This window comes from Triplophysa rosa, linkage group LG24 (genome assembly GCF_024868665.1).
Source record: "Triplophysa rosa linkage group LG24, Trosa_1v2, whole genome shotgun sequence".
NCBI lineage: Eukaryota > Metazoa > Chordata > Actinopteri > Cypriniformes > Nemacheilidae > Triplophysa > Triplophysa rosa.
In genome coordinates, this window is record NC_079913.1 from 7,042,453 (window position 1) to 7,068,185 (window position 25,733).

Below are 25,733 nucleotides of genomic sequence, written 5' to 3' on the forward strand. Positions count from 1 at the left end.
TGTTAGCTTCTGCAATTTTTTACGTTTCTAAATGTAACACGAAAGATAAACACACCAGAAGAATTGTCACAAACATGATGGACCCAGTGGTTGGGTGGTAAGAGCAATGACAGTGGTTCAGGGTTCAAGTCCAGATTGTAAGAGTTTAATTGCTTCTGCAATTTATTCTATGCCTGTAGAACATAAAAAGAAAGATGGCCACGCCAGGAGAACCGTCACAAGAGTACAGGACCCAGTGGCAAAATGGTAAGAGCTCTGAAAGTGGACCGGGTGATTCAGGGTTCAAATCCCTGTTGTAAGGAAAATTGCAGAAGCATGAATACTCCATGTTGGTCAAGTCCAGATTGCATCCTTCTTTAATTTTTCTTTGTCTGTAAAACAAAAGATGAACAAGTCAGCAGAACCATCAGAAGTTGCCAGGACCCAGTGGTTGGGTGGTAAGAGCAATGACAGTGGACCAGGTGGTTCAGGGTTCAAGTCCAGATTGTAATCGTTTAAATCCTTCTGCAATTTTTTCTACACATGTAGAACATAAAAAGAAAGCTGGCCAGGCCAGGAGAACCACCACGAGCGTGCAGGACCCAGTGGCTAAGCGGTAAGTGCTCTGATAGTGACTAGGTTGTCCTAGTCCTAGAACTAAGAAATGTAGTTACGGTCACGCACTCCCACTGGAGTTTCCCATTATGGGCATTTCGGTAAAAGTCTTCTTTATAAAAGAAAAAAAATCCTACGCAATATATATAAAGTTTTTATTGATAATGTGAGATACGAGGAAACGAGCTTAAGCGATCACAAGCCCTTGTACATGCAGATTAATTTTAGTACGATTACGAGAGGTCCAGGGGTGTGGGTTTTAAATGCGGAGGTTTTAAAAAGAGAAGGTTATGTTTTAGATATAAAGACGCTTATCGAAAAAGAAAAAGGAAATGCGATGTATGAGGAGGATAAAAGAATATGGTGGGAAAATGTGAAATACTTAGTTAAAAATCACACAATAAATCAATGTAGACTAATCGAGAAATGTAAAAGACAAAATGGAAAGGGAACATTTGAGAATTTGGAAAAAGAGCTAAGTCACGACGAGAAGGACATGTTAAAGATAAAAGAATTGGAAGATAAACTTAAAGAAACAGAAGAAAAGAAATACGAAGGTGCAAGATTGAGAAGCAAAGCTCGGTACATCGTCGAGGGTGAAAAATGCACAAAATTTTTCTTTGATTTAGAAAGAAGAAAAGGGAAGGCCGAAACTATAAAAGTAGTAAAGAAGGAGAACGGAGAAGAAGTAAAGTGTAATGAAGAAATCCTAAAAGAAATGAAAAGGTATTACGAAAAATTATTTACAACCGAAGGAGTGAAGGATGAAAAAGAAGAAATGTTAAAGCAGATAAAAACGAAAGTAGAAAAGGAAGACAAGGAAGATTGTGACAAAGAGATAAGCGAAGAGGAGATAGAAAGAGCCATAAACGAATTAAACAGAAAAAAAAGTCCTGGAATCGATGGTTTGGGGAGCGAGTTTTATATGGTTTTTAAGGATTTTTTAACCAGTATTTTAAAGGAAGTGTATGATGAGATTTTTAAGAAGGGACAGATGAATCTAAGAATGGGTATGGGTTTAATGAAAATAATATATATATATAGTAGGTAGAAACACGGAAAAAACTGAATTGAAGAATTATAGACCGCTTACTATGTTAAATACTGATTTGAAGATTTTATCCAAAATGTTAGCAAACAGATTGAAAGAAGTGATGCCGAGAGTAATCAAGATGAATCAAGCGTACGCAGTTAAAGGGAAAGATATAGCGGACACGACGATAAGCATAAGAGACACTATAAGATACATGAAGGAGAAAAAAACTGAGGGATGTTATTAGTTTGGATTTTGAAAAGGCTTTTGACAGGGTGGAACATGATTTTTTATTTGGAGTTTTAAAGAGTTTTGGATTTGGAGAGAATTTTATCAAGTGGGTTAAGATTTTATACAATGGAGCTGTAAGTAGAATGAAATGTAACGGGTTTTTTAACAGAATGTTTTAAAATAACAAGATCCATAAGACAAGGGTGTCCCATGTCAGCGCTGTTGTATTCTTTAGTTGCGGAACCCTTGGGGCTGGCCATGAGGCAAGAAAAGGAAATAAAAGGTATTAATGTAGAAGGGAATGAAGAAGGAGAAGCAATTTTTCAGTACGCGGATGACACCACGCTAATTGTGAAGGACATGAAGAGTGTAAAGAGTGCTATGAGAATCGTACAGAAATTTTGTGAAGCATCAGGAGGGAAAGTAAACGAAGATAAAACCGTGTATATGAGATGTGGGAATGTGCAGTTTTTAACTAGTCATTTTGATTTTAAAGAAGTTCAAGAAATCAAGATTTTAGGAGTTTTAATGGGGAAGATGAAAAGAGAGTAAACGAAATAATGTGGGAAGGTATTTTAGGAGACATTGAGGGAAGACTGAATTTTTGGAAATTGAGAACATTGTGTCTTAAAGGGAAGGTTTTAATTTCAAATGTTTTAATGATGTCTAAGTTATGGTATGTTTTATATGTGACACCAATGCCTGTGTGGATTGAAAAAAGATTGCAGAGATGTTTTTTAGACTTTTCATGGGAAGGGAAACCTCCGAGAATCGCATACGACACTTTGATAGGGGCAGTGGAAAAAGGTGGGTTGGGTCTAAAAGATGTAGCGCAGAGGAAAAACAGTCTGAGAGTCAAAATTGTAAAAAAGTAACTAGATGATGGGAATGTAACGGCATGGAAGAAAACGATGCAATATTTTTTAAACAAATGTGGTCATTTTAACTTGGGTGATGACATTTTATGGATGAAAACTAAAGCTTAGATGACAGAAAAGATGCCGGATTTTTACAAGGACATGATGAGCGCATGGGGAAATTTTTTACCTTTTGTACAGCACATCCCGAATTGTAGAGAGAGCTTTTTAAACCAACCTCTGTTTTTAAATAAGAACATTTTCAACCAAGGAAAAGAAGTGTTTTTTAAGAAGTGGTGGGATGTTGGGATCACGAAAGTGAGAGATGTTTTATACGAGTTTAAGGAGGGATTTTTACCTGTACAGTACATTGTGGACACTTTGGAGGAAGCAAAAGAAGAATATAGCAGAAAAGAAATTGTAAATAAGTTTACCATAATCAAAAGTGCAATACCTGAAGATTGGATTAGAAAAATAGAAAACATGGAACAGGGGAAACAAGAGAAAGATGTGTACGTCATGTTGGGGGAGAAACTAAGAGATTTTAAAGAATGTACTGTGAAAATGTTTTATTGTTTTTTTAGAGATTGTGTTTTTAAGAAACCTGTTGCGAACGAATACTGGCAACAGAAACACAAAGATCTGAGAGAAGGAAATATATAGAGCAATATGAAGGGGAAGTTAATTGAGACGAAACTGGGAAACTCAGAGTACCTGATAAGGCACAAGGCAATTTTTACAGATGCTTTGTTGAAAAAAATTGGGATGGAGCAAAACGCAACTTGTAAAGTGTGTAAAGAAGAAGACGAGGGGGTTTTACATGTGTTTTTATACTGTGAGAAATTGAATGTTTTTAACGAAAAATGTAAATGTTTGTTTGAGAGGCTGAGAGGGGGACAAGACGAGAAAGAAATGGACTGGAACAAGATGTTAATGTTGGGAGAACACAAAAAATGTGAGAACAGAAAAGCGATTAACCTGCTTGTTATGTTGATGAAAAGTGCAATATGGGAAAGGAGAGTCCCTGCCAAAAAAGAAAATTTTGTAATGGATGTAGAAATGGTGTTGAAAAGGAAAGTTGAAAAGTACATGAAGCATTTGCATTTTTATTTTAAGGAACAAGACAAGTTGGAGGAATTTTACAAAGGTTTTACTGATGACGTGTGTAAAATATTTGAAGATTTTAACTGGAAGAGGCCGGACGATCATGGTTGATTTTAATGATGTTTTAACTAATGTGAAAGAAGTTTTGTTATGAATAGGAATATTTCACTCTGATTATTTAAAGAAAGTTTTATGATTTTAATATTTTGGTTTGTGTAAAGGCTTTTAAAAGAAATCTTTTATTTTCAAAAGTACTTTTTAACTGTTTTTACATGTATTCTTAAAAATGTATGGAGGCCTGTAAATGTTTCAATTTTGTGTAAAAATTGTTGAATACATAAATAAAAAAAAATAATAATAAAAATAAAAAGAGCTCTGAAAGTGGACCGGGTGATTCAGGGTTCAAATCCCTGTTGTAAGGAAAATTGCAGAAGCATGAATACTCCATGTTGGTCAAGTCCAGATTGCATCCTTCTTTAATTTTTCTTTGTCTGTAAAACAAAAGATGAACAAGTCAGCAGAACCATCAGAAGTTGCCAGGACCCAGTGGTTGGGTGGTAAGAGCAATGACAGTGGACCAGGTGGTTCAGGGTTCAAGTCCAGATTGTAATCGTTTAAATCCTTCTGCAATTTTTTCTACACATGTAGAACATAAAAAGAAAGCTGGCCAGGCCAGGAGAACCACCACGAGCGTGCAGGACCCAGTGGCTAAGCGGTAAGTGCTCTGATAGTGACTAGGTTGTCCAAGTGGCATGCATCTGCAATTTTTCTACGTCCGTAAACCTTAAAACAAAAGATGGCCAGGCAAGGAGAACCATAACAAGCCTGCAGGACCCAATGGCTCAGTGGTAGGAACATTGGCAGATGTCCAGGTGGTTCAGAGTTCAAACCCAGGTTCATTAACTTTGTATGCCTCTGCATTTTTCCAAAGTCTCTAAAAAATAAATGGAAGATGAACACACCAAGAGAACAGTCACAAGAATGCAGGATCCGGTGGCTAAGAGTTGTGGGCACTAACACTAGACCAGTTGGTTTGGAGTTCAAGTCCAATTTTTTGGAGTTCACAAGCTTTTACATTTTTTCCTATGTAGATGGAACATCAGTAGCTCAGTGGTAAGAGCACTGACAGTGGACCAGGTGGTTCAGGGTTCAAGACCAGGTTAAGCTTCACATGCTTCTGCATTTTACCTACGTATCTAAAACATAAACCGAAAAATGAAAGCAAGCAGAACCCAGTGGCTCAGTGGTAAGAGCACTGACAGTAGACCAGGTGGTTTAGGGTTCAAGATCAGGTTAAACTTTGGGAGCTTTGCATTTTACCTACGTATCTAAAAGGTAAACCGAACGCGAGCAGGAACCAGTGGTTCAGTGGTAAGAGCACTGACAGTGGACCAGGTGGTTCAGGGTTCAAGACCAGGTTAAGCTTCTGCATTTTACCTATGTATCTAAAACATAAAACGAAAGATGAACATGCCAGGAAAACTGCCACACTTGTGCAAAACCCAGTGGCTCAGTGCTAAGAGCACTGACAGTGGACCAGGTGGTTCAGGATTCAAGAACAGGTTGTTAGAGTTTGCATTGCATTTCTATGTATCTAAAACCTAAAACGAAAGATGAATACGCCAAGAGAACTGTCACAAGTGTGCAGGTCCCAGTGGCTCATAGGGTATGACCACTGTTTCTGAATCAGATGGTTCAGAGTTCAAGGCCAGGTGGCTGACCTGCACAAAGTGACCGTAAGCGGTAACACGTAGGGTGGTGACCCAAGCGTGAAGTGCGGATGTAGTCCGTACGAAGGGTACCCACAGAAAGGGGGAAGCACCGGAGCGTGTCTCCCCCCTGAGATTCCAGAGCGTGTAAACATGGGGTTATGCTCCAGATCCCAATATTTTTCAAAAAAAGAAATAAAAAAACCCTAAATTTTTTTTAAACAAACCAACCCCTGCAGTCTTCATGCGGCTCCGCTTGAACCGTTTGGAGCATGGCATCACAGTACCGCAAGACTAATTTAAAAGCGCATCTTGCGGTAATGTGATGTCATCCACCAATCGGTTCTTGCGGCACCGCATGAAGTCGAACACACCTATTGCTTCCGCTTACCTCTCACTGGGGCTACTCCACCACTTGAAGAAAAACAAACCCTCTTCTATCCCAATCCTGGTCCCTAACACTGCACATTTTTAACATCATGATAATCCATGGGTGTCAAACTCTGTTCCTGGAGTGCCACAGATCTGAACAGTTTAGCTCCAACCCTAATTAAACACATCTAAATCAGCAAATTAAGATATTCAGGATTACTACAAACCTCCAAGCAGATGTGATTGGAGCTAAACTCTCTAAAAGGTGTGTATTATTATACAGATGTGGAACATGTGCAGGGTTGGTGCTCTCCAGGACCAGAGAAATAGAAAAGAACAGAATAGAATAATGTAATGCAAGTCTTACCCAAGTCCATGTCAGAAGCTTTGGGTCGGTGAGAGTAGGGGACGTTCTTGTAGATGGCGTCCAAGATCTTCTCCTTCACCTGGCTGATGGTGTCACAGTTTAGCGCCTTCACCTGGACCTCTGGGCTCTTCTCGTTGTCTGGGTGCATGCAGTTCACCACCTACACAAATACAGGCACACAATTCCTATAATTACAATATGCGTGGGACAAAAATGAATATTTATATATCTATAAAATGATCTTTGTCCGATTTAAAGTGCAATGTATATCAGCTCGGCTTACACCGAATAATTGCAAGTATTTAGCATAATGTTTATTAAAAAGTTTACTCAAGCCCTACAGAGAGCTGGTGTGGTGGGGACTGTGTGAACTGAAATCTATATTTAAGACAATAAACATCTAAGGAGGACAAAATTAGAGTAGCCAGGTGGAGTTGGTGGTGCCCTGTGATGGATCCACAGCTCTCTATCAAACAACTACAGCGTGACAGCAGGCGTAACAGTGCGAGCCCATTTGCCACCCTAAGGGAGTCGTCACTTTGCTCAACTCAGCTCACACCAGCCTGCAATTGACACACTAATTCTCCTAATCTCACTCACTATCTGTGATGATAGTCGTCATTTTTGTCTCCACTATACTAACACCACCACCATCATCATCATATCCTCATCGTCACATCATTAAAAAGAAAAACAACATCAACGGGAGAGAGATATTAAAGAACGCCCTAGCATTTCTTCTGATGAAAAAACATCATACTAAGAGTCCAGCAGTATAATGGAAAGGATAAAAACCATAATCAACATCATTAAATGCAAACCCGTGCGTGGGTTTGTCAAAGGCAAGGCTGTGGCAGATCTTAAGATGTCAAATGGATTTCAAACTGAAAGTTTGAAAATGCATAAAGAATATATGAAGGATTTCTCTACAGTTCTCATTCTGCAAGCACTGTAATGATTAATAACGCCACAATAAAACTTGCTGTGTGGCTGATTCTACAGCTGTTTGTTAAGTGCTTTGGACGTGAGGACAGAATGATGTAGCTGAAATGGCTTCTACAGTCATCAAATCAGCATAGTGTTCACAGGAACAGGCCGAATGCCAAGCGGTGACACTGGTCTCCACTTCCTCCCCGCCCTCTCTCCCTCTCTCTCTCTTTTGTCTCAGAGTTCTTTGTGCAGAATACAGATTAACCTCCTGATGCGGTGTTCCGGTAAACAGCCTATCCTGACTTACATGCAGCCCCGACAACACGGGCCCCGCTCATGCCTGTCACACCAGCCCGCACGACACTGCCATTCACCGCAGGGTGTCGTATAGGTCAAAGGTACATTACTTCAGGGTCTTACCAGTGTCTTATAATCAATTTGCTGTCTGATGAGCTTGTCTTCACTCAGCGAGTAGCGGGCTTCTCCTGTGATCGAGTCGATGGGGCCTTTTTCCATCTGTTGCTTTATGGCACAGAAGAGAGAGAACAGCGGCTCTCCGGCGCACTCCTATGTCAGACGAGAGAAAAGAAAACACTCTGTCACTTCCACATTCTTACATTTCACACAATCCACCTACAGAGGATACAGGCTGTCATATCTTATTCAGCAACGGTAACGGACGTTTTGGATAGGGCCGTGCAGCTGTGATGATGTGTGTAATTTAAGCTGATGGCACATTTTCGCTCATTTGGATTTCAGCGATTGTTAAGATAGACGTGGATGATTTTTGTGGAGCAAGGGCCATTTGGTGGAGCCTGTCAAATATTTTAAATACTAGTGTTACATCATAAACCCGTACATTACTTTTTTTAATAATAAAAATGTTGACTGGTGACCCCCCGTTGAAGACCCCTCGGCTAGAAAATAAGCCGAAGGGGTGTGTCTGTGGTTGAATTGAGGGAAAATATGCTTGTTGAAGTGAAAAATGGACTGCAACACTTCCACTTATCCAAAACCAACAAGTGGTCTGGGCATCTGGTCAAGCACTGTTTGATAATACTCAAATCAATGTGCTGTGACCCCAATAATAATGTTATGGTTTCACATGGCTGAGATCACAATGAAGTCCTTCTCGTACAGTGAAGTCCAATTTGAGCTTAAATGAATCCCGAAGCTCTTGAGCTATGTTTCGGCTTCATTCACTCACATCTAATCCGTTAAACCAGACTGGAAAGAAACTAAGGCTAGACTTCCAGGTTTCATTGCCTGCTGTACAGAATGGGTTTCCAGAAATCAGGACAACTTTTGGTTCGGATGTGTTTATGAAGAGGGTAATGGCAGGTTTTAGGTGTGAATCCGGAGCTAGGGAGGACTACAGTGATACCGCCAGTCACAGAGCTGAACGGAGAATTAAGAAGCACCTGGTGTTAAGCCCAGTGTCTCATTATAGATGCTGAGAAACACTGGAGTCAGCAAGATGCGGCCAACTTTGAAACCCTTTTTGATTGGAAGTGCATGCACACACCTACACATAGACATACACACACACTCTCTCTCTGTTCTCTCTCTCTCTCACACACAAATATAAACACCTGCAGTGCACCATTTCCAATTCTCCCGTAAGGTTGACTCCTCTGTGCACGGCAGCATGTTTGCCAAATGACCTTGAGTCCTTCCGTTTTATCTTCTCACACTCACTGCACATCCATGCAAAAGAGCCGTCTACTCACCTTGAGAAACTTGTACAGCAGAAAAGTGAACCAGTTAGTGAGCATTTTCTCAGCCACCGACTCCGTTCTGAAAAACAAACAAACAAAGTAAATAAATAAATGCGGCACAGAGCCACTGTTATCACTGCGAGCGTCACGCGCAAACGCGATTACCGCAGCCATGAAAAATTCACGCCACAAAGCCTGGTGTCTGCTAATGAACGGGACTTTGTTAAACAAACATAATTGCCGAAACATGAATTGCATTCTGGAATCTATAGCCCCGATCTGCAGGCTGTCTTTATTACCAGACTCCAAGGCCACAATAATCCACAAGACCCCAATACAAGAAACCCAATTAAAAGCCTTTATGCGATCCGCCTGGATTGATGCCACGGCCCGGCCATTGAGCTCAAAATGGATCACATTACAATAGAAGGTGGCTGAATAGAAGGTCCTGGTACTTCGGAGCACAGCACGATTGGCACCTTCGCTCGGACCGCAAGCTCTAGTCCGACATTAAAGATGTACATACATAATAACTATGACAAAGTGAAAGCCGATACACTCGGATCTCGTGTCTCCCATGTGTGTGTGCTGCAGGGACCTGGTGAATTGCCAAGGCGCACTGCAATGATCCATGGCACAGAGCATCAATATTTTAGGATTACGCTATTGTGGTGTGTGCGCGTGTCTGCACCTCTGCTGCCCTGCTTCCCAGCTGCCACCTGCATTCCCTGTCTCACCCGTATGCGTTTGAGTACGTGTGTGCCCGATAAGCTGGTGCAACACCTGGAAAGGATTAGTGTCCCCTTGCCACTGCCTCAGACGGCACCAAGTGGGCCAAAGGGGGACGGGGCCAGAGGTCAACTGGGTCACGCTTCATCTTTTCTTTCATCTAAATCCGTCCCTACAAACACTGCCCTGTAATCACCTGCACTTCCAAAACGTTCTTAAAGCCTTAAATTTGGACCAATTACAATAGGGAATGATAGGATGGGGGAACTTGTGATGGAAAATGTAAGAATTTCTATCCAAAAAAACTTAGTATCATAGTACTAATATATGATGCCATTATGAGCTTCCTCTGCAATATGCTGATTTGACTGTCATTATCGTTGGCAAGACCCCATAAACTTACCCATATCCTGTGTTACCTCTCCGCTCACCGGCAGGGGAATAAGTAGCATCAGTGCCAGAGAATCCTGGCACACCTTCTCTAAAACACCGCCAGGGTGCCAAGAGTAAGCAACTATCACCGTCCCCCCGATCCCTTTGTTACATGTCACTGGCGAGGAAAGAAAGAACTTGTTTGCTGAAACAGTGATGACCCATCCAGTGGTGAAGAATGGGGAGCTGGGGAGTGGGCAGCACCTGGTGCTTAGTTCCTCCTGATTAAACACTCAATTTCAGACGGAATAATGTCAAAGCTGCAGGAGGATTCCTCCACGGCCAACGTGCAAAGTGGCATCAGGATGCAAAGCTGAGCTATGCTTAGTAAACAGAACGAAGAGAGAAAAAGCTCCATCTATCTTTCCCATCGTTTCTCGGATTCACCCCAGGCCATTTGCATTCGATGCCGTGCTTGCTGCTGCAAATGGATGTGAGCAGCCGACTCTGTTGACGTCGAGGACCTAAGAGCTTGTTTATGATCCAGAGCCTAGCAAAAACGCGAGCTGTCATGCTATGACAGATATTGCGCCGCAAGTATCTGTTACATGCCGAAAATGTCTCTCGTAAGCACCTTGGTAGATTTAACGGTGTTGCTAAGTGTGGCGTTGAGCGAGTAATGCTCAAATCACAAATGAAAGCTTTTATGTCCCTACATTGTTTCTACAAATCTCACACACATTTAGAGTTTCAGAAGACGTCTTAAACATACAAAATGCAGTTTTTCATTTAACACAGTTCTTCTATCTGTGATTCAACTGATACATAAACAAATGATAACTTAAGACTACCATCGAGCCTCCAAAGCTTTGAAAGAGAAACTTGTGAGCAACGGAAATGTTCTGTGTGCAGTCTGCTAGGAAATGAAACGCTCATCAGGAGCGCGCACACAAACACCTGTCCAACGGTTTGATGTTATGCATCTCGGAAAGGCTCACAGCATCACAGGGTTTATTTTCTTAAGCAAACAATCGCCTGTTGAAGTAAACCCCCGGTACGTCCCCTCCCTAATGCACGTGTGTTAAAAAACGCAGCTTGAAGCCAGGAATGATTTCAATTTCGCACTCCGGCTCATGTGGAGAAGATTGGCCGCTCGGCGCACGGACGAGTCCCGCTGGGTAACCACGGTTCCCCCCTCGCTGAGGATTATCCCCTGAGAATAATCGCAGGACTTCTGTTTGGTAATGAAAGTGAAGTTAAATGAGCGCACGTGTGCGCAGGCGTAAGATGCATCCACAGGCATGTGTTTGAATAGAAGACCCTGCATAACACATGCGATCGTACCGAGGGACGCGGGCTTTATTAATACCATACATCCCGAGAAACGGGTCTGCGCGAGGTTATTTTTAATCGTAAACGAGGAGAGTGGGCTGCGGGGAACGCGGGAGGGAGAGAAATACGACAGATGGTTGCAGAAGCCGCCCGTCAGTTAGTTAGCCCGGGCGTGTTTGTGAACTCAGGTTGAGGCTGGACAGATGGGGCGGCCATCGCTTGCGCTTTCTTGGAAATGGGGAAAGGAAAGCTGGTTGGAGGCTTCTGCCAAAGACGTCCCGCTTCTCTGCATTTTAAACACAGATTTAGAAATCACGCGGCGAGAGAGAGGAAAGTGATTCTCAGACAACAGATTAAGCTTCTGGGCCGGCGCTTTGCATCGTGCTAAGCAGGTGCTTGAGGTTAGACAGGTTTCGTGCGGCGTGGATCGCCTCCGTATATCCGTGAGGGTCTAATCCGTTGAAATTGATGGACTCAAGCAGTGGTTCTCAATTGGTGTGTCTGTTTTGATAGACAGCAAAAAATTGGGCTACACTAATGCCAGCATGATGTAAAATACAAAACTGTATGGTCAAAATATATTTAAACAAATGGTTTTGTACCAAACATTATTTGCTTAGTGTAGTCAAATATTGTCAGAAACACTATTACAACAAAGGATGTGCATTTGTGCATAAGCAGCTCCTCATAATATTAGGTTTACGTTTCATTTAACAGATATTTCTTTTTTTTCACAATTTTGAAAGTGCCAATGGGTTGAAAACCGAAGACCAGTTGAGAACTACTGAACTAATAGTCATGGTGGGATATTGTACTTAAAACACACATCTAAACGCCAAACTAAACTTTCCAGAAGTTGAAAAAAGATTACCTCGGCTATTGTGTCATCCAGAAATCAATCTTACCGCAATTCTGTTGTTGAATTAGTTACGGAGCTCTACGGTTGTCACATGATCAGCCTCATGCTATTACAATCCCGTTTCGACCAACAGATTTTCATTTTCAATTTGCTTAGTGGTGTTATTTTGTTGTCCCAGCAGTTTCAATTAGCACAAATAACAAACAGCGTCAGCCGAAGACTAATGTAGCTGAAGGGCTTTGAGATTTCTGGGGTCTATAAATGGATTGCTAGAACTAAAGAAAAATTAAAGAACAGTAAAAATCTGTTTGCATGGCAGAGTAATAACATTGGCCGTTAGAATGCAGCAATATAGAAGAGATGATTGCATGGGGAATCGAGCTTAACAGATCTCCCTGCATTCAGTAGGTTTTCAGCGCTTTGTTAATTGGATCCAGAGCTAATTAATCCTAATTACAATTTAATGACGAGCGTGTCAGTGCATTTCGTGTTTGGGAGAGAAAGTGTGCGTTTTAATGTCCCCGAGAGCAATTATTCCCATTCGCTGTACAGTAGAGTCCATGTATCAAAGGCAATTCGCAGAGGTCATCTGCTCTCCCGCTATTAATAGAATCAGGCAGATAGAAATGATTCCAAAATTTAGAACAAGTGCTCTGACAATTACGCTCACGTGAAGAGCGTTTTTAACCCCAGGACTGTATTGCGACGAGGTACCCTACCTTCTGAGCAGTAGTTTGGGATGGTTCTTGCTCTCCAGGTTCTTGTCGATGAGGTCGGACAGCAGGTGTTTGAGAACGTCAGTGGCGTACTCAAGTTTACTCTGCAACACCGTCATGATCAGGGAGGCGACGTTGCCGCGATCTCTCATGGAGAACCCTCGCTGGGACTCAAGGGTTCTGATGAAGGACAGCAGGAAAACCTTGTTGTTGATAAGCTGTCCAAAGAGTTTAAGGCCTTTCTCGACCTGTTCCTGTCTGTAACCAGGCACCTGTGGCAAAGAAAACAATTTTGATAAACAAACAACTCTTTACAATTAAAACCAAACAACAGAGGTACCCATTAACTTCTATTGTATGCACACAAAACCAATGCAAACCGATGGGTACAGCCTTTGTACGGGTACCGCCTTTGTACAGTTACCGACATTCTTCAAAATATCTTCTTTTGTGTTTTGCAGAAGAAAGAAAGTCATTCAAGTTTGAAATGACAAGAGGGTGAGTAAATGATGACAGAATTTTCAGTATTGGGGAACTATTCCTAAAGAATGATATTATCATCAACAGTCCATATCGTTGCTGTCCTTCTGAAACCTTGTATGTCCAAATTTGCTGTTTTTCAAGAAATGAAAAAAAAAACACTTTTTAAAAGATTAAATACATTATATATATTAAATAAAGTTGACAAGCACTTTTGAATACTTTTTATTGGTTAGATACTTGCAAAACCCAGTGACAAACAAAGGATGACTAATAATAATGATTTATGGCAAAAATAAAAATCACAAAATATGGAGATACGAGGTTTCAGAAGGACAGCAGCGATATGTTGGCACATTTTTCTGCCCGTGTCTAATAAAACAAATAAATGACGAGAATAAACAATCTAATCTAGAAACTAAACAACCTGTAAACAAATGAACAGCTTACTGCTAATAACAATACCTGATGACAAACCACGCAGTCACCTCATGACGTGATTTATCTCATCAATAATCATTAAAACCTGTCAGATTCTCGAGATGGCTCCTGTCATTAGATTTGATTTGGCTATAAACTTTTCCAGGGATGTTTATTCCAATTAAATCTTAATTGAAACAGCTAATTAGAACCAGAGCTCATCTGGCATAAGTAGGTAAGGTTTGCCTTGTACGACTGGCTGCAGAAATGCGTGCGGATTCAATTAAAACTGTCCATCACTGTCATAGCGGGACATAAATAACCCATAGCTCGGTGTAGCCGGCGCGGCGTTAGATTTTAATTCTGCCCTCGCGCTTGGAAAAAACAGTTGTGTCGCATGTCATTACTGTTATTAAGGAAAAAGTGATTGTGAATAAGAGAGCACCTCATTGCTTTAAGAAAAAATGGAGAGAGAGGGAGAGACTTCATGTAGATTATAATGAGAGCTGCTGTCTATTGTTAACTGAAGGTGAACACAAACAGCACAGTGACAGCTTTAATTCCCAACAACCCCACTGTGCTGTACGGCTTCAGAGCTGAAAAACACATAAATACTCTGCAGCCATTACTGCGTCTGTTTCTCACGTAGGTATGATGCAGTAATAATATACGTGCGGGTCGTGAGCGAATGCATCCAACTAAGAGGCCATTTAGATGCAAATTTATTATCGCACAAAAATAACACTGTAATTTGCCATTCTTTCTTGCTTCAAACTGTTTCATGCCATGGGCTCCCAGGTGAAGAAAGAGATGGAGCAGGGACCTACTGTTACATATTAGATCAAATTGAGTGCTGTGTTTAATGCCTGCCCAATAATAAGTAAAGGATAATGTACAGGAGCAAAATACATTTCAAGACCCCGACGTAGAGGTTAGAGGAGTGAGAATGTAGCTCTGTGGCATTTCGATGAAAGACGTTGCCACTGTAATTGACTATAAAACATTTTGGTCACACTTTCTTTTAAGGTCCAATTCTCGCTATTAACAAACCATTAACTACGAATTTTGCCTCAATAAACTCCTAATTTGGTGCTTATTAATAGTTAGTATGTAAGTTGTTAGGTTTAGGTATTGGGTAGGATAAGGGCTATAGAATATGGTCATGCAGAATATGTGCTTTATAAGTACTAATAAACAGCCAATTTTCTAATAATATGCATGCTAGTAAGAAACTTGTTAATAGTGAGAATTGGTCCCTATACTGAAGTGTTACCAACATTTTCAATCAAGAATGACGATTTACAGTGCCAGTTTGTATTAGATCTAGTTTACATCAACGTAGCAGTAAAATAAAAGGTTACCTCCAGGTCTCTGAGAACAGGGTGCTCCTCGATTCCAGGGAAAAGAACTCGCATGGTGTACGTGCGGTAGTCCAAGAAAGGAATGCCGGCTCCATCTAGATCGCTGGTCAACTCGTGAATGTCCGTCTGTAGTTCGGCAAATGCTGCAGACGACACAACAAAAATAAGAAATAATTTGTGATCACTAAAACAGTCACAATCTGCTTTACAGTTCGCGGAAGTCTCACATTGTCATAACTACTCCTCTGCTGTTTGCATTCACATTTACTGTAAATCTCGCTGGATTACGACGTCTCACCTTCTTTACACTCTAAGGCTACTCTGGACTCCAGGTTGTCCATTTGCATCTGCAGGCGTTTCAGGGTGAGGTCGCTCTCACGGGACTTGCGCTTGTAGGCGATGAGGACGATGACGATGAAGAAGATGAGAAGGCCTCCTGCCCCGGCGATGCTGATGACGGCTGTGCTGCTGAGGGGGCTGTCGGAGGTGATGTGGACCACTCCTGGAGAAAACTCGATACCACCCACACGGGCCTAAAATGAAGCACATCTTGAATTTTATACTTTTGCGGTACATACACATTTCTTGGTACCCTGTTTGATGGCGACACATGGTAAATGATTGCAATAAGGCTAGACTTGAGATATGAAGCAAATCAAAATATGTATAAATAATATTTTATATTGTTGTGTGGCAGTTAGGCCAACGGCTCAACAGCAGAGGGAGACAACACGTCTGTTCTTTTTGGTGACTACATGGCTTTAATGGCCTGTGGCACTGTCTCTGGTGCATCTGTCAACAAGCAGATGGTGGAGTAGGCAGCCGCCCAGAGTTCCCATTCAGGAGTACAAATAGAGCTTTTATTGGCCTTTTCCGCTCTAATATATCTTACTAGCAAGGTATTTGCTAATTCCAGACGAGACAATAACCACAGACCCCTAAACCGGGGGTCTCAAATGTAAATTACCCAAAGGCCACTAGCCAGGCTGTGTTTTCCACCAGGGGGCCAATTTAACACAACAAAAACAAGTGTTTTACAACCCTGAATTTTAACTTTATACAGCTATTGATGCATGGCCAGATGTTTGGGGGACCCACAATGCAACTCACCAGGACTTTGTGACGTCCGGTTAGATTGGGCGATTCGCAGAGCAGCTGAGTATCGGATACAGTTAACGTGCAAGGTTTATCTCCAATCAGAACGGTGTAGTTCAGCTTCCCGTTGCCACCCGGTGCTGGAGGGAGGAAGTTCCTTCCCTGAAATTCACATTCAGATATTTAAACAGCGATCGCAGCGGACAATCGATGAGCAGTGATGTAGGATTTGATTACCTTTAGTATGATGGGAGATCCTGGTTTGAGCTCTTGGACTCCAGACACACTGACCGGTTCGAATACGGGATTTGGGAAGTAGATGAAGTTGGTGTTGTTGAGGGCCAGCACAGATTGAACGTTGTCCAGGATGAAGCCGAACTCATCGGGTCTTTCTGGCACTTCTTTCTGTCTGCTCGGACTGTTGGGAAACTCCGGGGCCATGCACTGCATAATGGTGGGACTCAGCACCTGACACGTCTGGAGGAAACAAATGTAGATGACGACAAGACGGAAGTTCAATGAGTGTCATTTTCAATTTGTGTTGTAGAAAATAGACTCTTTTGGATTCAGATTCAGAACGTGTGGAATCATAAGACAACACAGTTTTCGGGTCAGCATTCAACTCTGGTCAACCTCTTTTCAGACTCCTCACGAGCGATCGCGTTACAAACAAGCATCCGAGACGTCTTGCGCCCCACAATCGACTTCTTTCAGAGACTTCATTCTGCTGTGCTTTGAGGAGCAGCGTGCCAACGTCTAATCATATCGCAGCCCAGATGCTAAACGCGGCCATGTGTGAGATACGTGCACGAGATAACATTACGCTCTTTTGTCTCTATTCCCTTTCAATCAGATCTCGCTGAGTGCAGCCTCCCATGGCTTCTCATTCTGAAGACAGGAAACACTATACCCTTGTCTACGCGTCCACCCTGTTACGGCATTCTCCGTTTTCCAGCACAAAGGAAACATTGCTGCTTCTGCTGCTCGGACCTGGCAGCCTTCATGCGCCGTGACTTCTTTGTCTCTCTCCTTTCCCTTTAATCTAAGACTGCTGTTCTGATCCGATGGGGCGCAGCCGACACAGGTGATTGGAGCGGGGGGAATAGTGCGCTAATGGTCATTCCAGTTCACTAGCCTCAGGTTAGGTGAAAAGCTCATTTAGCGAGAGGAAAACGTTTGCACTTACGTTGACCGTCTCCATGTTCTTGTATTTGGCTCTGATGAGGGGGTTCTGGATGATGTCCAGGTTGGTACCGGTCACGGTCACCGGAGTGTTGCCACTGTGAAACCATCACCATGTTTAATGTTTTCAAAGATGCATTTTATCATCAAACTCCTAGCCTGTATTTAGCAGAACGTTAAAAGATTTGAACAGTTTGATTAGAAATAAATTATACTTTTGGAAATAATACGTAATCACAGGGACAATGTCTCCGGTTTTCCCCTTCCAGGAGAATTTCATCGCCTTTTGTATTGAACACACCTGAAAATGCTCCACTCAGGTTCCAGTTTGGTGATAGTCGGGTCCTCCACGTACTCAAACTTGAGATCTTTGTGAATGTGAGCTTTGTCCACGAACACAGATATGGACACATTTCCATAGCCTTGCATAGAGGCGTGTGATCGACACGTTATCCACTGTCCTCCTCTCCTGCATCATCAAACAGAAGTAGAAGAATCAAAATCAGCTTTTTATGAAAGTCAACCCTCCATACAATTAAATTTTCATATTTTAAAAATTATTCAGAGTGTAGCCATATCTTATATTGAAATTGCATGAAATATCTAGACGCATTACGCGAACATATTTTCATTATTAGTTATAGTTTTCTATACTAATTTATAGTACTTACATTTTTTGTATTTTGTTATATAACTTTGTATATTTCTTATATACACTTCTTATTTAATAATTTACTTTATTTATAATGTTTAATATTTAATTTACGTATTATTAATATAAATCTAACATAATTCATAAAATCATATTATATATAAATATCAAATATCCATATATAATAAGTATACCGTATATTTATTTAAATATAACATTGAATCATATTTAATATGTATTGTAAGTAATTTAAATATTAAAATAATAGAAAGAACCACTGTATTACTCAATAAATCGCTCTTTATTGAGATTTACTTTTCCATTAAAACTGAGCATACTAAGCCTAATTTCATCTTCCAATTATATGACGACACAATGTGCTTAAGTGATGCTTATTGATGTTATTGATTAAAGATCAGAAATTCTCAAGCTCCTAAAATCAGTATTGATTGTCTAAAGCAGACTGGATCCACTGAAGTCTTTATGTGGACGGCGGGCCAACCTAATGATTCATGAAGGGCACTGTACCTTTGAAAAGTGCACTTCTGGTCTTTGAACATGATGGACACATTGCTGCCAGCGTCCAGGTTGCTGCCGGTGATGTTGACGATAGTGCCGCCAGACACAGGCCCACGACTGGGCTTCAAACTCGACAATCTGGGAATCTGTAGAAAGCAAGGTCAATGGGAATTATTGACATGCAACCACAACACATGAAAACAGGCATGCTGTCTTCTCTTCCCCAATCGGATTATCAGATCTCCTTTTTCTCGGAAGTCCAATTGCCCTTCTCACCTACGAATCACACAATCCAATTACAACATCTGACCGACACATAAAAGCCACTTATGTTTGCATAAATGTACTGCTAAATGTTATAAAACTGCTCTATAACGGGAAATATTTTTTACAGCAGTTCAATTCATCTGTTTATATGGGTCCCAATCGGATTATGGGTTTTGTCTCAGCGTGTGCGCTATGGATATAAAAGAAGAAAGAGGGTAAAAATGAAGGGTGTAAACATGAGTGAGGTCAGTTGTAAAATGTTAGTTTTACGGTCAGTGTTTTCTCTCAGAGGGGTCAAGTGCCCACTGATATGACTAAGTAAATCGTCAGGGCTACAAGGCCTAAGGGTTCTCTATATATCAGAGAGGACAGTAAATCCAGACACATTCAGCCCTGAAGTAGCAACGGCTTTTAATTCCACAGGCGTGATTAAGATCACGGCGGAGGAACCGGCTGGTCAATGGGGTTATTTTATGACTGGTGATTTGTTGCGGTACTTACCACAAAATAGTAGTACTTCGATGACTTGGCCATGAACTCAGGCCGACACTCTCCGACACACACTTGGACGTTTCCAGCAAACTGGCTTTGCTGTGCTTTTCCCATTTCGCACACGATCCTGTAACACACACACATGCAGGTTTGTTTGTTTTTTTCTTTCATTCCCTAATAAAAGGGATAGTAAATTACCCCATGATTTCATTAGGACGTGTTTATAAAACTGTTTGGCTCACCAGTAAACACAATACCGATAATTTCATGTTTTGCTTCTCTTATATGGATACATTCGATTGATTTGATGTGGGCAAACCTGACACACAATCAATAAACTAGACACTTCAACGTTCTGTAAACACGTCCCCGTCTAACAAGCAAACCATTCCTGAGTCCTTTCTGTCCCTGCCATAATAATATATGGAGATAAAAGTTCCTCTTTCTCCTCGTTCACTGACAGGTGTCAAACTTCATCAAACGCCACGGTAAGAGGCTTATCACCGTGTCGGAAAATAATATCAATTATAGCAACCATAATAAACGTGGGCAGGTGTAAGCTGAAGGAGAGAAACGCTGAATAAAACAGCTCGGGACAATAATGCTGAAGATATTTGAACACTGCTAATTTTATAGATTGAAAAATGAACATATACTGTATAACCTGAAATAATAACATCATAACCGTTTAAAAACTATCACTAAATTTGCTTCAAAGTGGCCAAAAGTTACTACTAGATCCTGGCCGCTTGTTTTTAAACACTTACTGTTCTGCAGGAATGTATCCCTCGGGTACTGGCGCGCACTGCACATCTGCCACCTTCACATGGTCCTGGATCTCACTGAACTCCAACCCCAGGTTCTCGCCCCGGATGGTCACCAGCGTCCCGCCCTCACGCGGCCCTCGCAGCGGAGTTATCTGTGCAACAGGTCGCCGGTGAGACACAGGGAAACATGCTGTCCATTCATTCTATTACAATAAGAAACAACACAGGCTTCCGCACCCTCCTATCGTGCCCGTCATTGGTACGAGCCAACAGGAACTAGAGAATGACTCAGCAACAACACCCATCATGCACCTGCAGGAGTCAGTGAGCTTTAGGGGAGGGAAGCAGTGGGAGATGCTGTGAGCGATTCGGTTCAGCGGGATAATTGGGCCGTTCTCTGTCAGGGAAGCGGAGCGCGCGTGCTTATGGTGAATAATGATCAGCCGCATAGCCAGCTGAGTCCTGCCTATAGCGAAAACAAAGCCACGCTAATTTATGAACGCCGAGTCGGCGTCTGGGAAAAAATCTGCAGACACCGGCGTGTAAAATCACACGCTGCTAAGATTGGAATATAAACACGGGCGTGCGGGAGGATGCTTATTTTCATCTGCGTGTGTCAGGTGATCAAACGCCTTTTGCTCCCGTTCTGGTGTGTGGCACCAAAATACGTCTGATTGACACATACTGTATATTTAACACACTTTTATTTGATGCTAGATTTTATGGTTTTCTTGGTGTCTTGTTTTATGAAGCTTCATCCTATACTGTCAGGGGAAGCATTTATAGTGCGTTGAAATGTGGCGACTAATAAAAATATTACTTATTAACTTAACTGGCAATTAATGTGCCATAAAATATATAAATCGCATGGTGTGAAATGAAACGAATTGTCTTGTGAGCGTGTTCCTCGGGGTCAGGTCGGAGTCGGTGTATTGACAGCTGGGCTAGCTATTAGTCCAAATATAGGACACCCATTTCTCATCTCACTAAATGAGAAACCGTCGAATCCAAAAAGAGAGACACGGTTAACAGCACGACTGTCGTTATTTCCTGTCAGATAATGATCCGACTTTAGGTCAGAGATCTCATTAGCAGCAAGGTGAGAGGTCATTTCCCTTTAACCCATCACTTATACCGATCTCGGCTGAGATGTTCTTCTCGGGTTCTTCGGTTTGAGGCACCATTGCAATATTGATACTCCAAGACCTCTGACTGCGACTTTAAATTTTAAACATGCAATACGAACCTGCCCAAAACGCTTTGAAGCACATTACGGTAGAGTCATAATTGATATCTCCAGTAATTCAGTTTAATCAGCTTTCTTTTTTTAGAAAACTCATGGCTTCGCGTTAGCTCAAGGGATCTGTTTTGAGTATTGCGGTACTGAACGGTTCTTCGAAAAGGGTTTTTATTGCAGCCGTGAACTGGGAAGTCATTGCACATTTGCAACCTACTGCGAGTGAATGGAGAGAGAGTATTAATGAGTATGTGTAAGAGAGAACGACTGTGGTCTCTTTTCATTAGGAGATGGGGAGTTGATTAGATTTGTGACTTTGACAAGCTAATTGACGGTTGCTGGAGAAAAAACACTTAATCACCATCCACTTCAACGTCAGCGAGAGATTCCCCGTCTGCGATGTCACAGTAATCGAGTGCATTAGAATACATTACGACCTGTGTGCCGATCAATTCAAAGACCGAGAGTGATAATCAGAGAGAGAGACAGAGCTAGGAGTGAGAACAGCTCTGCTCTGGAGGTTCAATTAAAACTAAAGATACTTTTCTCACATTACCCACAATTCTGTTTGGCATAGCGCCATATAATAAAGGTCCTAATATGACATAGTTATCCAGTAGGATATTCAACTTCTCATCGGATGTGTAACCTCAGGTCACGTTGAAAAATGGTAGAAGGTGAACTGTTGAAAAATATCCCAGAAGGTGACAGGAGGACCATCAGGGGTGGGCTGTTTTGAACTGGACCAGTAAGCAATCGCCCATCCACACCTCAGCGATTTCTCTCGCCAATAGGTTTCAATTTGATTAATAAGCTTCTGGCGTGCATGCTGTCAATCAAAGCAGAGGTAGCGTTCCCTCTCTCCTATATGTTCATCAATCATTTTGATCCGCAGATGGCGTTGGTGATGCACTTTTCCTCACTATCATCTTTCACCTTCAGTATCATGCCCAAAGGTCACCATGTCCTTATCATACATTTACTTCCTTATTTAAAGTGATAGTTCACCCAAAAATGTCAATTCTGTCATCATTTACACACCCTCTTGTCATTTCAAACCTGTATGACTTTCTTTCCTCCTCAGGACACAAAAGAAGATATTTTGAAGAATGCTGTTGACCGAACCTCGATGGCAGCCCTTCGCTTGCATTGGTTTTGTACCCATACAGTAGAAGTGAAGGGGTGCCACCGCCGTTCGGTTATCAGCATTCTTCAAAATATCTTCTTTTGTGTTCTGCAGAAGAAAGAAAGTCATACAGGTTCGAAATGACAAGTGGGTAAACGATGACAGAATTTTCATTTTTGGGTGAACTTTCCCTTTAAGCCTAATTTGTTGAAGTCAGCTCTAATAGTGCAATGCGCTGTATATACTGTACTGAGTGTGAGACCACATGCAAATCTACTAATCTCATATAAAATACGTTTTATACTGAAATGCACAAAAGAAGATTTCTCACTACAGGTGTCATGCAGTATATTTTGGTGTGTGTGATGGTGCGCAGGTTTACCTTTGTGATTCTGGGGTTTGTGCACTTGCTATTGATGCCATTGTGCTCTAGCCACATGCTCTGGGGGTGAGGACAGTGCTGTTTCAGAGAGCAGCGATTCTCTCCCTTACACCAAACGCAGCCGAACAGAGGGTCTGCCTTCAGACACAGGCCGCAGCTCTCCCTCCGAGCGTCACACTTGTACAGGTGCACTGCGGATACAGAGAGGGCAAAGGTCAGGTTGGGTTAGACCCATCGGTCTAAGCCAACTGATAATCGTACAAGGTTGGCTAAGGTCAATGTGAAACCATGTCTGCAACCTATCTTAGTTCCTTATTCTGAGTGAAGCAGGATCATTCGTCATTGGTTGGTTCATTGGTTTATTTACACGTATTCATTTGCCGAAATGGACCGAAGCGTTTCCAGACTGTGTTTGAATAACATGCAGGTCTTGTTCACTCCTCCCTCTCTTTCTCTCTGAACTTTACAGTTCCTCTCCTCTATGGTACTGCAATATTAGGTTTCATAACCACAGGCAATTGGATGCTTGTATGATCTGTCTCATCAGCTGATGCCCTGCTTCCCCTCGGTGGCAGGGGAGGAATCTCACATACTCCACTTCCTCTATTAAATTAGCTTAACCTTCACACAGACTGCTTTAATAACACACTCACGATCACACGCATTTAGCCAATGTAAAGAACGACTTCCTTTGACTTGAAGTGGGGCGTGTTCAACTTTAATCTCATTTCATAGCAATGTGTATGTATTCATAATACCTGGTCTTATCAGTTTTTCTTGTTACAAAATAAATGTACTTGATTTGAGGTAATAAGGCTTATTTGTCTTACCCAACTGGCAAATATTTTTTCTTGCGTCAAGCATAAACCTCACTAGATTTTGTGTGCGTGTGAACACCCAAGACACAAATTTAGACTAACAGATTCTCGAAATGGAAGCCCTTGAATTTACAGCCGAGGATTTAGATTGATTTCAGCTTGTATTGGGTCGAGTCTCTATTCATTATGTCTGCTTTGGAAGGCAATGCATCAGTCTCTTTCTCTCTCTCTATCTGTCGCTCTTTCTTTACCACGGGCGCCTGTTGGCTATAGAACAGCTGCCTTACAACGCACGTCTCTGACTGGCTGTCTAACAGGTGGACAAGCATACGGGCTCACCCGAACACGAAAAAAGACCAGATCTAATTGTGACAGCACACCTCTAACCTGTGGTCGAGTCTAAAGACACACACAGAGTGAAGACGAGAGGTGAGAACATGAGATATGGAGCGTGTTTCTAAACCTAGTGGGCGGCCTACATAGGAGCCTCCTAACCATCCTGAAACCTCAAAAGTGATTAATTTGGAATTTGAAAGGCCAGGTGGCATAGAAATAATTTTTGAGTAAAATAAACCATGAAAATATAATAAAACAAGCATCCCTGGTGATGTCTTCAAATGCTATACTGTATGTAGGCAGCACACTAGGTTTTTGAAAAAGAGCAATTGTGTAACAAGTTAAACGGAAGTAACATAAAAAAAAGAGGTGAGACACAAGATAAAAAAGGTAAGCAGAAAGGTCGCTCGGTGCGGTTAACTCCACCAAGCGTGTCAAGGGAAGGATGCTGCTGGTCTGTTGCCATGGACACCGAATACATGGGCAGCAGCAGAGCTGTCGTTTCAGAGGTCTCACCTTTGTTTTGGGCCGGGTTGTCAATGCTGAAGTCTCCGTTCCAGATGACTGTCAGATCCACAGGGAGGCTACTCATCTCCATCCCATCATACGAGTACTGTAGCGATGGGAACAGAGAGAAAGCGAGAGGCACATTTACCAGTTGTGTTCAGCAAGACGAGCACTTTTATCATTCATGGCAGGTTCATCCTCGGGTAAGTCATCACAGCACAGAACAGAGCTCCGCAGTCCCCGCGCTTCTGGGACAAGCGCACACACTTCATATTCAGAACAGAACGCACTTGCGACCAAAATAAGTCGTTCTCTAAACAACCTCTCGCTTTTATCACATCGGCAACTTTTTGTTGCTTAAACTTCTGCACCTTGTTTCGACGAGTCCCCTTGAGTCTACAGACAAATATGCGCTCAGTCTCACACACACACCAACGCTTACCGATGTATTCTGGCATTGCACGCTGGAGCTGTTGAAGCGGAGGGCGGGGACTCTCTGCTCGACGCCCTGTATGGTGAGCACGCACTCGTACCCGCGCTGGCCTGATTGTGGCTGGGGCAGGTTCTTGGCCCGTAGGGTGATGGGTTTCACCACATTGACCGGTACAAGGATATGATCTGCTGGCAGCAGCTGAGGACATTCCTACATGTAAAAAAGAGACAGAAGATTAAGCCTAAAACTTAAAGGTAGAACATGAAACATTCTTAGAAACCCACAATCCATACTGGGTTAACATATTAGTCCTGTGTCAGCCACCGTAGTGCTTCGAAAAGGGAGAGTTGGAGTGAACTGTTGGTTGCAGTTCGCAACCTCACCGCTAGATGCCGCTAAATTTCGTACATACTGAACCTTTAAGCTTCTCACTGTATAAAATTATACAATTACAAGTTTCCATTTGCCTGACTGACTCTAAACCCAAGGTTCTTGTATTGTATGCTAATCTCTTGTTTTGCCTGTTCTTAAGCATGTCAAAAACTGTAATCTTTTTCAGAGCATTTCTCCGTTTAAGCCTGATCTGAGCTCGAGATTAAAACCTATAGAGGATCAAATGGGCGTGGGTCAAAATCTGTCCTGACTTCTGCTTAGACTGAAGAGACAGACCAATAATGATGGTCTGAATCTCATTAGCATAGCAGGATTGCTCCAGGGCACGCTTTAAAAAAGCTAT

General features: G+C 42.0%; 1 protein-coding gene across 1 annotated transcript in view; it reads right to left on the reverse strand.

Moving 5' to 3' along the window:
- Positions 1–25,733, reverse strand: part of plxna4 (plexin A4) — a 195,584-nt gene that overhangs the window by 19,804 nt on the left and 150,047 nt on the right. Inside the window, exons 10-25 of the mRNA XM_057324159.1 lie at positions 25,007–25,207; positions 24,574–24,670; positions 22,904–23,094; positions 20,159–20,310; positions 19,401–19,518; positions 18,642–18,778; positions 17,763–17,930; positions 17,466–17,559; positions 16,517–16,756; positions 16,295–16,441; positions 15,483–15,717; positions 15,185–15,327; positions 12,927–13,195; positions 8,928–8,994; positions 7,618–7,764; positions 6,268–6,427 (exon numbers count right to left, since the gene is read on the reverse strand). Of these exons, the coding sequence (XP_057180142.1) occupies positions 6,268–6,427; positions 7,618–7,764; positions 8,928–8,994; positions 12,927–13,195; positions 15,185–15,327; positions 15,483–15,717; positions 16,295–16,441; positions 16,517–16,756; positions 17,466–17,559; positions 17,763–17,930; positions 18,642–18,778; positions 19,401–19,518; positions 20,159–20,310; positions 22,904–23,094; positions 24,574–24,670; positions 25,007–25,207 (2,566 nt within the window). The remainder of the gene's footprint in view (positions 1–6,267; positions 6,428–7,617; positions 7,765–8,927; positions 8,995–12,926; positions 13,196–15,184; positions 15,328–15,482; positions 15,718–16,294; positions 16,442–16,516; positions 16,757–17,465; positions 17,560–17,762; positions 17,931–18,641; positions 18,779–19,400; positions 19,519–20,158; positions 20,311–22,903; positions 23,095–24,573; positions 24,671–25,006; positions 25,208–25,733) is intronic.